This window comes from Sander lucioperca, chromosome 2 (genome assembly GCF_008315115.2).
Source record: "Sander lucioperca isolate FBNREF2018 chromosome 2, SLUC_FBN_1.2, whole genome shotgun sequence".
Taxonomy (NCBI): domain Eukaryota; kingdom Metazoa; phylum Chordata; class Actinopteri; order Perciformes; family Percidae; genus Sander; species Sander lucioperca.
Window position 1 is genome coordinate 40,734,016 of NC_050174.1, and position 14,900 is coordinate 40,748,915.

The 14,900-nt window shown below is 41.5% G+C and overlaps 1 protein-coding gene across 1 annotated transcript; it reads right to left on the reverse strand.

Annotated features, from left to right (window-relative positions):
* Positions 1-1,306: 1,306 nt before the first annotated feature.
* Positions 1,307-14,792, reverse strand: LOC116050522 (TBC1 domain family member 10A-like). Its single transcript, XM_031300639.2, has 9 exons — positions 14,083-14,792; positions 12,572-12,671; positions 10,183-10,290; positions 9,662-9,768; positions 8,787-8,901; positions 7,331-7,396; positions 6,198-6,387; positions 5,938-6,092; positions 1,307-3,851 (listed from the first exon to the last, which is right to left on the reverse strand). Exons 1-9 carry the CDS (start codon positions 14,262-14,264, stop codon positions 3,354-3,356), a joined length of 1,521 nt encoding a protein of 506 aa, XP_031156499.1. The 5' UTR covers positions 14,265-14,792; the 3' UTR covers positions 1,307-3,353.
* Between the last annotated feature and the right edge of the window lie 108 nt (positions 14,793-14,900).

Sequence of the window (14,900 nt, forward strand, 5' to 3'; positions counted from 1 at the left end):
CCCCCACCCCTCCTCCACACAGTTGCTAGTAGCCAAGGAGGACACAGAGGATTAAAAAAACACGATGGACTCTTCAGAAGAGGTCATGATCTTCACTTGATTTTCTGCATGCGAAAGTTGCCGGACGACACCAATCAATCAATCAACATTTATTTATATAGCACTTTACAGTAACCAACAGGTATCCAAAGTGCTTAACATCAGAATCAAGACTAAAACACACATCATGTAACATATACAATAAAAAGAATGACACATAGAAACAATAAAGTCAGAAGAGGTTGCATATAAATAGGAGAAGGAAATTGTCACACCACTACTATGTATTAAAAGCCTTTCTAAACAGATAAGTTTTGAGTTTAGACCTAAAAAGTGCTACATCTGTAGTCGTCCGAATTTCAGGGGGTAATTTGTTCCAGAGTCTCGGGGTAGCAAATGGAAAAGCCTGATCACCCCAACGTTTGTACTTTGACCTTGGGACTTCTAAAACCAGCTGATTTGAGGACCGCAAGGACCGGATGTGCTCACGCAGGGTTAAGATCTCGGACAAATACTCCGGGGCCAGGCCGTTTAAGGCCTTGAAAACAAACAATAAAATCTTAAAATCGATTCTAAAACGCACAGGGAGCCAATGAAGGGTGTAGAGAACAGGAGTGATGTGTGCGCGTCTAGATGTGTTAGTTAAAAAGCGAGCAGCAGCATTTTGTACAAGTTGAAGTCGTGAGATAGAGGTCTGATTCAGACCAACATAGAGAGCATTACATTAATCCAACCTTGAACTAATAAAAAAAACAGTTTCTGAACATAGCCATACTGAGAAATAAAGAGTTGTGCGGAGCTGATAGTCCTTATTAGCTTTGTATCGACTCATTTGGCAAAGGCTTGAATGTAACGGACGTTCATTAATGTCAAAAAGTTACGCACTAAACCTTTTGTTTTTCTAGAATTTTGTTCAAAGGTTATGTTGCCAATCTTAACTGAGGACTTGGACTGCATGTCTAACAAAGTTTTTTTTTTTTTTTTAAAAACAACTGATTTTAAGTCTTTTCTTACATCTTCTCTTTTGATAGCTTTAAACATGTAATTGTCTATAACTGTTGATTTAATTTTTGTGAGGTGATGCATGAAAAATCTACAGTAAAAAATGGAATTGAACACATCTCTTTGAGAGGCCCCAGGGTGCCACAGTACCATGCAGGTAAGCCACGGCTCCATTTCAAATTGATGACTCCGGAGCTCCATCTGGTGGTGGAAACAAGACCTTTACCCAACTTATGGTAATCAATAAAACATGCAACAAAAAAGGTTTTAAGTTGGCTTTAAACACAAATTTATTTGTAAAATTGAAACTCATGATGATGCTACTGCCCCATGGTTGTTAAACATCGCTTTTACAACCCTAATGTGAATGGTAAAATAATACCAGTCTGTCTTAGAGTATAAAAAAACAAACATTTTCACTTGCAAAAGTTACCCAATTTCGGATTTTTCTAGTGTTACAAATGTTGATTGAGGGTATACTGTCCGACACTTCGAATGATTTAGAGATGTCACCTCTGCAGTTTCTGTAACTGCTCGATAAAATATAGCATATCACATTGAAAATAGATTTCAATACAAAACAAATTGTTATTTTACATGTTGTATCTACACAATGAGCATTAAATTAAAATATAACAGCAAAATGTGAGGTGTGTAATATAAGCAACTAAAAGACTATTGCATACAGGCAAGTGGCTGCTTAAAAATGTGTTATTCTTTTAAACGTCATTGCTTTTTATAACTGACCCAACAAATGCATCTTTTAGCAAACTTTTTTTATATTAATTATATACACAAACACATCTTACACGTGTGCTTATGCTTGTCAAAACTCCCTTTACCTTTTTATCATTTGGGATGAAAGTTAGAAAATAGACTTGGACCGTAACAAAAGATTGTCCAATATGTTTTGAAGAAAAAAAAGCCTTGCAACCACTGCATGTCTACCTATCTCCCAAAGAAATGAGCCAGATTTTCAACAAAGAAATGCTAAAAAAAAATATGCCCAAGAAATCTTGAAATCACTTAATCCCACTTGACTGTACTAACAGAACACGCCTGGTCACAGGTAGCGGTCGGAGGTCATCTCAAAACAACAGTCTTGATCTGCTTTGGAAATTCTAGCAAAAAATATTTTTAAACAAGATCTTTGCTTCTTTGCTCCAGTTGGATATTTGAGCAAAGCCAAGCGGAAGGTCGGCACTGTTTTGCAGTGATTTGCACTCACTCGCTGTCCAAGATGTCGCAGCAAACGCATGCATAAATACATACATTACACAGATTTGCAATTTGCAAGAGACAGCTTTTAGACTGATACGCTTTTAACAAGGCAGGAATGTGTCATGCAGTTAGGAATGTCCAGTGTTCTCCTCTCTGCTGCCAGAGCAACATGAATTACTGCTGCGCTAAAGTGGCTGGAAGTGCCTGGCACAGTGAATATTGGGAGTTAAAACATCAATTCTACGGACTCTGAAAAAAAAAAAAAAAGAGCTTTTGTGCACTAGCAGGGCATGCATGAACACATTTCATGTTTAAACTGGTCTTTCAATAAATAGCGCTTGCAGGAAAAAGACTTGCATGAACACAGTGTGGTGTGACTCAATCTCCTGCATTCAGGAAAGAGGATTTTCAATTCAAATTTAAGAATATAAAACATGATATGCACAAGTGTCCTTACTGCAAAAACAAAAACAAAAAAAAACGTCAACTCGGATTAATACCTCCCAAAGTTAGTGAATCCTTAAAGGAATCCCACCCCTGCTGCTGTGAGCTGCTTTACTAACAGGGAGTGTAACAGCATAAACCTCTGCCAGGCTGCCCTCTAGTGAACAAAACCCCTCATGAAATACAATGGCTTAAGAAGTAGAAAAGCCTGCAGTTTGGACTTTTACATCCACTGCTGCACAGTATTACCCATGAACTTGATAGTGTTGAATTTGAGTGGAAGTGTATAGAAAAAAACTGCATAAGTAGTAGCACCTCATTGTTCTCTTATTCCCATTCAGACCTTGAAACCCCACTGCTCTGAAGAAATGGCTTTGCTCCCAATAGCTCAGTAACATGTCTCCCTTGCAAACAGAATACTAAGACTTATGTTCTGAATACGAGCATCAAGCATCAAAGTAGGTGTACACTTAGCAGTGGTGCTCTAGTGTATACCGATAATATAGGCAAAACGGTGTCTAAAATTAATCAAATGAACACTAATCAGTCGAACAGTGGAATAATAGACCTTGGCAAGGCTGGCTGGTCGTTGGCTTAAGGGTGCTGGTGCTACACACGCACACACACACGCACGCCTACGCCTACGCCTACAGGTATGTATCCTGATCTGTGCTGCTAAGGCTTTGAGTGGATCGCTGCAGAGGAGATTCTTTGGCAGGGGGAAGGTGTGTAGGAGGTGCTTGCTGCTGGTGAGGTGGGTCTGTTTCAGTCTGTGGCGTCTCGCTGCTGACTGCAGGTGGAGCTGGTGGATCCGAGTGTGGAGGAGGTGGGGGGTCGCTGGGAAGAGAGTAAGGATTAGGGATCTCCACAATGGACTGGGACTTCTTTATGCTCTTCTTCTTCTTGCTTTTCCTCTCCTCCTTCCCCTTCTTCAGCTGCGGGGTGGGCTGAGGCACCTCAAGTACAATGGTGGGGTTCTGCTGCAGGTCCTGGCGTCTTGGCGGCTCAGCCAGCATGATGATCCGAGCACCGTGCATCCTCGGTGGGGATTTGAAATTCAGCTCTCCGCGGTTCTTCTTCCAGCGCTTCAGCTGGGTGTGATTCTCCCTTTCCACGTCTCGCGCTGTCACCGGCACCTCCAGAATCTGCGGCAGGAAGGGACACGTCATTAGGTCACAGCTGGAGCCATGTTCATTTTCAACATATAGATCATTTTCAAAAAGGAAATGCGCAGAAAAAAAAGACCCTCGTGCTGGAAAACACAGTAACACAGTATGTTCCTTCCACGTTTGGCCATTGTGTTAAAAATGTGACCTTTGTCAGTAAATGCCAAAGTGCCTTAGGGCTGGTTTGGATGCATGGTCACCCACACTCAAGCCAACCCTTCATATAAGAGGCGGTATTGTTAGCCTGGACAGAGACTCACACAAAGCTTGACACAGGAACCAGATACTGACCAGCCAGCACTCTGCCTAAGTTGTCTCTGCATCACTTCAAATCACGCTCTCAAGAGTCTCTGCTGTTTCCTCGGCTGCATTTCTGAACAATCACTGTTCATGAGCGACACAACACTCCACTACATCTTTAAAGGATTATTCCAGTGAAATAAGACTTCTTTTCAATAACAAAGACTTCATTTCTTAAGCAAACTGCAGTAGAAGACGTAAAGAAAACTGAGTTTATGCAAGTCAAAATATTATCCATGACACACTGGTATCGGATCAGAACTCGGGATCGGCCGATACGCAAGTTCAGGTATTGGAATCGGTATCGGGAAGCAACAAATGGTATCGGACCATCTCTAGTTTTCAGGCGATTTGATAAAAGGTAAAGGTAGTACGGCCGTGCACGCTGCCAATTCTCTAGTGAGGTACTGGCTGAGCATGCATTCACAAACACTGCGTCGGTCGTCACTCGTCAGACAGTTCTTTTAAATGCCCGCAGCAAACAGTTGAGACCAATTCAACTTTTTGGAGAAAAAGCAACCCGACGTCACCCTGCAGCCGACTCGTCAGTCCGCTTTGCGCCATGAGAGTCCCGTTAACGTTACAGTAAACATCACTGCCTCTATTGCTGCCACAAAAAAGTTGTAAACACTATGAAGGTAAAAAAAAGCATTGAACTGGCCAGGAGTTTGCGTAACAACAGGTGACTGTCCTGCAACAACAAAAGAAAAGTGGCTTCTTCTCTCATTAATCTTTTTTCTTTCTACGTGAAATGAAGCTGCCTTCACGTGCGGTCGGAAATTTTAAACACCCTCCCAAAGCTTCGAATATTTGCTGGTGATAAGTACCGAAGCTTCAAAGCTCAAAAAATTGTATTCGGTACAGCCCTATATTTTTTTTATCAACTGGCATTCCAGCCTAAAATGAGCCAAAGGAAAAAATATTATAAAAGTATAAAATAGGAAAAAAATAGGGCAGTATTTGAATTTGACATTTTGACTTTATTAACCCTTGTGTTGTCCTCAAAGTTTTTTATATCAGAAATATGGGGTTCTTTCAACCGAATTGCGCAAAAATAACTTGGATGCATGGTTGTAGGTTGTATGGAAGCCATACAACATTCTTCGCAGGTAAAATTAATCATTATATCCATTGAATTTTGGGTGTTTTACTCAATTGTATATAGTTTTTTTTGTATAATTGTTTTAAATAGTTTTAAAACCGTCTCCTTACTAAACGTTGACATAAACTGTGATTCCCTCAACATCCTCTGATCCAAACTACGAGTCAAAATAATTCATCATTTCTGTATAATGTCATTTAAATTAGGTTTATTGACTATACATTTTTTTTTTTAAAGCATTGAAAAAAGTGACAACATTTTTTTAAAAAGCGTCAAAAGCTATCGAAAAAAGACCAACAAGTTCCCGGGGGACGGGAAGACAACACAAGGGTTAATCCTGCGAGGAAAATCACAACTCTGTTGTTAGTTACACACAGGCCTGAAATACACACATGCTCGGGACCTATACATGCACAAATGGAGAGATGTCAGAGTGAGGGGGCTGGGGCTGCCCATGGACAGGCGCAGCAAGAAGTTGGGGGTTCGGTGCTTTTGGAAATACTCAACTAATTTAACTCCTGCAGCTGGTAGAGATTGAGAATTTCACGCATGGACAATTAAGCAGGGTGAATGTTTGCCAGCAAGTGCCTTGTGGCACGTGCATTGTGGTTCAAGACTTGTCTCCCTTGTCACTACACCATGTTGCTGCTCCTGTGTGGTTACCTCTCGGACGAGGAAGCCCTCCTGCATGTATCGTGGCTCTATGGCCCTGAGAAGCTCCATGGTTTCGTACTGTCCCTGGCAGGCCTTCAGCTTCTCCCGGGTCCCCAGCATGCACTTCAGCAGCACCAAACCCACACGCAAGATTATCTTCACTCCTGTGAGAGGGAGAAGAGCCAGGTGAGTGAATACTAGTGCGAAGAAGTTCTACCATCTGGTACATCTGGTACCACTGCAACCACGCCGCAATAAGCCATTGTTACCGTCACAGAGGAACATGTCCCAGACACGCAGCACAGAGGCCCAGGGCAGCGTCCTGGAGAAGGCACACATAAACCATTCAGTCATGTAGAGGATGGGGTCGATCTTGTGTTTCTCCAGATGGCGGTAGGCTAGCGGGGAGACGCGTCGCAGCAGAGCGTACAGGATCTCTCCATCTAGCTGTATAGCTTCCTAAAAGAGACACAGGTAGGAAAGCATTAAAAGGTCCCATGGCATGAAAATGTCACTTTACCAGGTTTTTTAACATTAATATGCGTTCCCCCAGCCTGCCTATGGTCCCCCAGTGGCTAGAAATGGCGATATGTGTAACCCGAGCCCTGGGTATCCTGCTCTGCCTTTGAGAAAATGAAAGCTCAGATGGGCCGATCTGGAATCTCCTCCTTATGACGTCATAAGGGGAAAGGTTACCTCCCCTTTCTCTGCTTTGCACACCCATGAGAGAGAGACATCATGGCTTTCAAACGAGCAAAGTGGCAGTTGGTCAAGGCCACACCCCCACCCTCCACCTTGCCCCCCCCTCTCTCCTCCTCAATAGCATTTAAAGCTACAGACACAGAAACGGCACATACTAAGGAAAGCTCATTGTGGGACTGGCTCTAGTGGCTGTAATTCTGCACCAAGGCTGAATTTCGGGAAAGAGACTTCAGATACAGTATTAGGGGACCACTAAGGTCTATATAAAAGCATCCAAAGAGCACCATGTCATGGGACCTTTAACAGAGAAAACAAAAGCCATTGTAGTCTGTATTGTCAGGGCTGAAACCTGATATGCATGTTGTTAAAAATAAACCGGTCTAAATGCATCATGTTGCTGTGTTGATCCAAGGAAATGTTTCATTAGTACTTATAGTTTCCATTTAAAATGGATTACATAATAAGATAACAATAATGTTGAACAGTAACCACCAGGCTAAATGTTGTAAGCAAGTTATCCAATGACACATTGTGGTCTGACAAAAATGCAGCCAAAAAAATCAGTTAGATAATCTGGATTATAGTTGTAACCGCAAAGTCAGATGAAGCAATATTCATTTCCAACACCTGGTGATGTCATCATGCATGCTTGTGTGTGTGTGTGTGTGTGTGTGTGTGTGTGTGTGTGTTTCAGTCTCACCAGGCCAGGACTGTAGTAGCCAGGAAGGTACTTTTCACAAATTTGGACCAGCCCCCAGAAGGCATCCTGTGGAAAAGCATACAGATGATGTCAGGAAAATGAGTTGAACTGTTCATTTACCGCGTCTTCACACGCGAGGCAGGTTACTGCCATTTTTGACTTTGACTATAGAAGCTAAAATCTAGCCACTTATTTTATTCTGCCATAATTTGCACTTTGGATGTGTAGCATAACATAAAGGGGAAAAACAAAATAATTAGACTTCATAGACAAGAACTGTGAAGTTACTATTAATAGTAATTAAATCACCAGTACTAACACTACCACTAAGATGGGTAACATTAGTACTCAAAAAAGTCAATCCTCTACTCTGTTGATGTTCATCACATGCCAGTTGGTTGATTTTAATTTGTGACTGCTACTATTCTTTAATTATGCAGTTTGTGTGCATAATTTACAGCATTTCAGAGAACTTTCCCCTTGACATCTGAAATAATTTAGCATTTTTTAAGTCCAATAAACCTGCCTCTTTAGAACTCTGTTGGTTTTGTCATGTTCCTTCAAAAATTCACATTTCAAAGTGATATTGGCAGAGATCAGTAGACGACATCTACAAACCTAAACAACTAAGCTTGGAATGCTAAACTGAAATGAGCAGGGTTTGTCAAACTTTGTTTTGAGACATTGGAATGAGTTTTACAGCTGTGAATGAAGAAATCTACACTATGGATGTATAATAAAACCTGGATACAGTACTGGTTAAGCGCCCCACTAACACAATTATTTAATCCTGCACCTCTTCTAGACTTTCCAAATGTTATGGGACCGAATGGATCAAATTCTGATAGTGAAACGAATGATTTTGCCAGGGTTGTGACGCTCAAAAAAAAAAAAAATTATATATATATATATATATATATATATATATATATATATATATATATCTCTACTGATTTACAGACATGTCATTCGCCAGTCTAGTATTTTTGGGCCCCATGACATCACGTGACAGACACAGAAGTTGTAATTCCACCGTTTGGCCACTATGCCAAATTGGGTACAAAGCCCGGTGCACTTCCTAGGGGGCCTGATCTACACCCCCAAAAAAGTCACCATGGCTGCACTGTGCAATGTTCTAACTATTATTCAGTCTCTGGAGCAGCTCCAGATGACATCATCTGTGCAGTCGGTTCTCTGTGCTGTTCAGCTTAAAAATAGACTTGTCCAAGGTCAGAAATTGAATCAGGGCTGTAAAATATGATAAAAAAGAAAAAGCATGTGTGAGATTTACGGGTGGATTTTAATTTTAAAGACCAAAATATTAACAAGCCTTCAGAACTTGGCCCAGACAACCAATAACTCCGGAGCCAACGCAGTATTACAAAGCCTGCCAACAGATGGTGACACTCACACCCAACGTGGCAGTTTATATGGTGTTTGCGGTGGAGGGACGTACCTCAGCAGGCATGTGCATAAGCAACACAGCAGCGATGGGAGCCTGAGCCTGGCAGTATCCCTCCTCTGGTCTGTACAGAGTGTAGGCCTTAAGAACACGGAACAGGTCCTGCTGCCTGCGGAGCGTCAAAACACCAATGCAGACGACAGTTAAACTATCAAGATGATTGTCAAACAGGACTGTGTCATTATTTCCCAGGGTGCAAAGTCACATCATGTCTACTCTGGATCAACTGAAGTACATTTCCAGGATAATTGCCAGCCTGATGTCCCTCACCTTCCGCTCTCTGTGTGTTGCCGTTCTCAAACTCTGTCCGTTTCGGGAAATAATAACAAACTTCGAGCTAGCAAGCTACATGCTGAAAATGGCTGGTTTTGAAGAAAATTTGGATCGGGCCTGCTTGGTTCGTCTGAGGAATGATTGTAAAGAGTTACAAAGAATATGTTTACAGCATGTACTATCTAACTGGGAACTTCTGGGAACGATTGGCGGGGATTGCTGTGGACGATGTACACGTGGCGATACATATAAGAGCAAAGTACATTTAACCATGTATCCAGCGAATTTAAATAGCTCACTCACGTTACTGTATTGTTAACTTAATTTAATATTGTATGTGGCGTTTCCTTTTGCAGGATGCAAATGTTCCACCAAAATAAGTTCCTTCTCGGGACTATTTTGCAGAGGCATGGTCACTGGGTCGGGAGCTTAGCGCCGCCAAAGACAATTGTGATTGGTTTAAAGAAATGCACACAACCCAGAGCGTTTTTTTCCCCTCTATCCCAGAATGTATGTGCGGTGTTGCCAGACCTTACTCCACAGCGCTGTGGAGATAGGTCTGGCAATGCGAGACTACATCACGTCAGACGGCGTACCCGTGTCCTCCCCGTGACACAAACATCTCATGGAAAGGAAACTGTCGATGGAGGTCTTTCTCAATCACATCTATCCATTTGGGGTCCCCAGGCTGGCTGTCCAGCTCCTGACAAAACACATGGAGAAGACTGTGAGATCTCTGTATGACACACTAACACCATTGAGGGCAATGTGCTTTCAAATGTAAACAATTCAGAAAGTGGATATTCTCTAAAGTTCACTCAACAAAGAAATACTTCCTTCTTTAAAAGATGTGTATTTCACTATGCTGAATATTAATGAAAGCTGTATTGTTAGCTATTAAAAGCATTTCATTTTACATTTTGCTACTTACTGAACCAAACGGGAATTGGCTCCAGCCCTGTGTGGAACACATCAGGGTTCTCAACCAAAGAACTAACACTGCTGGCATGGCCACAGTTTCAGTTAACAATTTCAGATGGGATTTAAAAATGAAATGATCCCAAAATACAACGTAAAAGAAGCTGCAAGGAGGAAGTGAAATAGAAATCTCTCTGACCTGAAACTTTCCTTGGTTCTGCTCTTTCTTCACCTTCCCCCCTGACAAGAAGAGCCATGCACGGCCTCGGAGAGAAGGAGGAATTCCTTTCTGGCACCGCAGCCTTACCTGAGCCACAGAAGAACAAGGGATCACCAAATAATTAAGGACACAAAAGGGAATTAGTTTGACAATGGCTTTCCACAAGCCAAGAAAGGTTGATACAGTGTGTACAGTCAGTGGTGAAAGCTCTGGACCCATCACTTGGTATTGGTTCCTTTTTTTGTGAAATGCAGTTATCTGTTCAAACCACCGAGTAACAGCTCACTGTCTGCTGTGAAAAATGCTGTGTGGCCACTATTTGTTCAAAGACCTGTTACATCTGTCACAATAAAAAAAAGTAACATCACTTTAGAGGGGCGTTACAGCTAACGCCTACCATCCACTAGAAGACTGTGAAAAGACTGTGAAAAGACTTAAAGGGTGACACCATCTCACATCTAAAGACAATTTGTCATAATGTCATCGACTAGAAGATTTTACTTTTAAGACTTCAAACTTAGGATAATATCAATCACGTTTGATTTTGTGTGTACTTCTAGACGGGAAAAAGACTGACTTAAGACTAGGCCTGCACGATTCGGGGGAAAAATATGAATCACAATTATTTAAGCTTAGAATTGATATCACGATTCTCTGCCACGATTTTTTTCCTCACGAAGCGTAACGTTTATTGCACACATGAACCATGACAAAACAAAACAAATTGGCAGTACCAAACAGATTTTTTTTTTTTTGGCACCTATAGCATATTGCGCATTACCACAAGCCTGTAAACATAGAGGCTTCAATGAATACAGGAAATAAAGTACATACTGGCCATTTAAGTACAGCAGGCTACCAAAAATAGTGACATATAGCACATTGAACTAAATATGGCCCTGATACAGGCTCTATATGAACTCCTTGAACATGTCTTTACATAATTAAAACATGACAATAAACATGCTGCAGCTACAGCTTCAGTCTCTAGAGAAATGGAGTTTGTCAATTGCCAATGTAAGTACAGTATCAAAAACAGAATTTCTTAGCACACTCTTCAACTGCTTGCCTTTCATGTCTTCAGCTGTCCTATCAAAATAAAGGCCGAAAATGCCCCTCGAAATATCGAAGTCATTTAAAAATTAAATCGCAAACAGGGGTGAATCGAGATCGCGATTTTATAACTACTTCAGACAGCTCGGACTGAGTTTTATGACCACCTTAGACCAAACAATTGAGACAACGGGAGCGCGTCCCAACTCTAGCAAGACTCTCAGCAATTCATTCCCAGAGTGGACATTTGTCTGTGACAGTGGAACCGCTTGGAAAGTCGTTTGGTGTAAGGTCGGCATAAGGTAAGGTAGGACTTCATATCTACTTAAAACTATTTTGGTCAACGATACCTGGACACTGACTGCATTATTCATGTGCACATTATAATCACTTAAATTCTACCGAGATACTTTTTTGCTTGGCATTGCATCTAAATGGAAGTGGAATGTGGTGACCTTAATGGACCCAGACTGTATGTAGTTACTATGTACAGTAGTGAACAAGTATAAATTACCTAGTAATACCTCAAGCATAACTTGGGCCGGCTGTCCAATAGCTATAATCTTTCATATAGAGTCACAGAGAGTTGAACTGACACAGATGTTGTTTTGACTTGCATTACCATTTCTGGATTATTTTGTCTGTTTGTTTCTTATATGAAGCTGGCATACTTGCCCAAAGAGAGCCGGCTGCAACATTATTGTAAACTGAAGGAGCACAATAAGGGATCAGAAACCCTGACCTTGTCAGGTATGTGACAGGGTTTCTGTTTCTTCTTCTCATAAGGTGCTTCTCACTCTGAAGCGCTCCCTTGCATTTGAGTTCAGCTATACTTTGTAGTCATAGCAACTTCATTATAGGGCTGTCTCATAGAAAGTCACTACAGCCCCACCCTGAATCTGAGACTGTCAATTTGTCACATGGGGAGATAAAGGGATGGGTCGTGTCCTGCCCTGCCGCTGACTCATGGAAACGCTATGAAGTCGCAGCTCTGCGCTGAATTGCTGAGAGCGTTTCACACAGAAGCAGCTAGGTAAGTGAAGCTGCAAATAATGTGTCAACAACAGCCTAGTACTTGTAATCAAATACTTTGGCAATGTCATTTGCCTTGTCTGATCATGTATACAATCTACTCAGTCAGGATTGAAAAACTACTGCCTAGAGTCAATAGTGGTAAAGCTGACATACCGGCTCTAGAAAACCTTTAGAAAGAAAATGACCAAATTCAGATGTGGCCTATCCACATGTCTAGCACCATACAACACAAACAAGCCACTTGACATTTTGTATTATTGAGATAATACTTGGTGTTGACCTTATTGAATCTCTTGATCATCCACTTGTCCCAGTGGCTGAGCATGTCGAGCCACTTCACCTCTCTTTGCCTGAGCACCTCTGGGGGCAGATCCTGAGCTCTGGGGACACAACGGAGAAAGGAAGGGAAAGACAATTTTTATATATTTTTTTTTCACATTAAACCAAATGAGTACTGAACTTCAAAAATCTTTAAAAAGTGTGTATCCAAAAAGGTAGGCCTAAGGTAGGTTGTGACAAAAAAGAAAAGAAAACATCCTCAGAGAGGCTGATCATCTTCCTGCATGTACCATTAGATCTGCGTGGGTGGCCATCACTCGTATGCAGTCAGTAAACGGAGTCAAAATTAACTACAAACCTTGTTTTGAGTAGACTATAAAAGACAAACTCAGATCTGGCTGATTTAATAGCAAAGCCTGTTTAACCTCAGAGAGCTTCAGTGAGGATTTGACCGTTTCAACTTTAAGCATTTACAGGCAAGAACAACTAGGGACTGTCACTGCACATAATATTCTCAAGCAGAAAAAAGAAAAAAAAGGTAGGCATGTCGAATCTACATTATGAATGAGGTCTTATGCTTTACTAAGGTATGTAATTATCCCATCAGCGCAAGTCTGTAATTGTAGGTTTCAAACGTCTTCAAAGAACGTTTTTTTTTTTTTAAACTTGGGACAGCCCTCTTTCAGTTAAAAAAAGAAAGATGTTGGGAGATCAGTACAACAATATGTGATACTCCAGCTTCAGCTTCTAAAGACCTTAAGCAATGATGAGTTAATTTCAATCACTGCCAAACGGTGCAAGTTAAACCTGGGTTTATGATCAGACCACCTATAAAGCTGTGAGCCAAAAGAGGCCCTCTAGTAACGGGGCACCAGAGCTGTGGCTCCAAGTCTGCCAAAACTCCAGAAAACAGGAAGCTCCCAGCCAGCGCTTGGCACAACTCCTTCCACTATTTCAGTGCTGTAATGTGGGCTTAAGGCCCCCAGTTAAAAGGGGGAAGAAATAAAGGCCTTCTTATAAAAAAAAATAGGGTAAGGTATGAACAAATTGTATTCAAATGAAAAACAAACAAGACGGCGTGAATTGCTTTTTCAGCTTTTTTTCCCCTACAAAAGACTGGGTAGTAAGTAATATATCTATGACAAAATGGTTTACACGTCTGAATTAAGAATCGTGCTACATGTTATCTCTCCATTTCCGTCCTTATATACATTTGCCATACTCTGTGAGGCAAACGCTGGGCATAAAAAGCACTTTGTGCCACGCAGCTTGGTTGGGAGCTCTGTTGTGCAAAAGGCACCAAGACAACACCACTAAAACAACGTGTGGTATGTCATCATCATAACTAGATCGAACTGCTACACTCTCAGCCTGCACTCAATTTTGGCTCAAGTGGATTAAAAAAATAAAATAAAACGTACCTCCCATATTTTAGTTAGCTGAAATACACTAGCAAGACAGCACAGATGAAGTCAATGGCAATGCATCATTGTACAGTTGAGACAAACTTACGACTCCTCCGTGTGCTGCTGTGCCCCACCAATGAATCCATATTTATCGGTTTGTCTGTCGCTGGTGAATCCGTTGATCTCGGAGTCTGATCCCAAAGAGCTTTCATCGTCGAGGTGACTGCTGCTGATAGTCCGGATACTCCTTGTGTCCACTGATTGACGACCGTTCTCTATTTTGGCCATGGTAACAAGAGAGCTAGTTGGCCAGCCAGGATAGCTAGCTAGCTAACGTCAGCGAGCTTGTTGACAGCCCAAAGTCAGAACTGCTCCTCTGCATATGTTGTCGAACTAAACCGCATCGACGCCATGATTTCTCGACGCGAGTTAAACTTCCCAACTACTGTTATCTCTATAACTTAAATGTGATCTAACGTTACAACCAAATATATTGTGCGTTAGATAACGTTAGCTATGTAAACTTAAATGAACATTTAGATTTAACAGTAGCTAGCTAATCGTTGGTTGCTAACGTAAAGTTAGCCTTAACTGCTAGTGCCAACACAAACTATTTTTTTAGCTACGTTACAGACCCTACCTTCAATAAACTACCGCTGTATCGTCAGCTTGTATTTCATAGTGAGCCAGTAACTAACTATGTCAGCTGGTAAATCGAGTACTTTATCATTAACAAACGTTGTCTCCGCTCTTCTGTCATCCCGAGTGTGCTGGACAGATTTAGCCCTGTTCTGGGTTGGTTGGTTTTACAGTCTTATGTCACGGTTACCGCTTGTGGCTGCCTTAGGAAGTACATCTTATGTCTGGAAACTCACTACTGTCATCCATCTAAACAGTCTACTAGAGTTAATTACCAAGTAAACC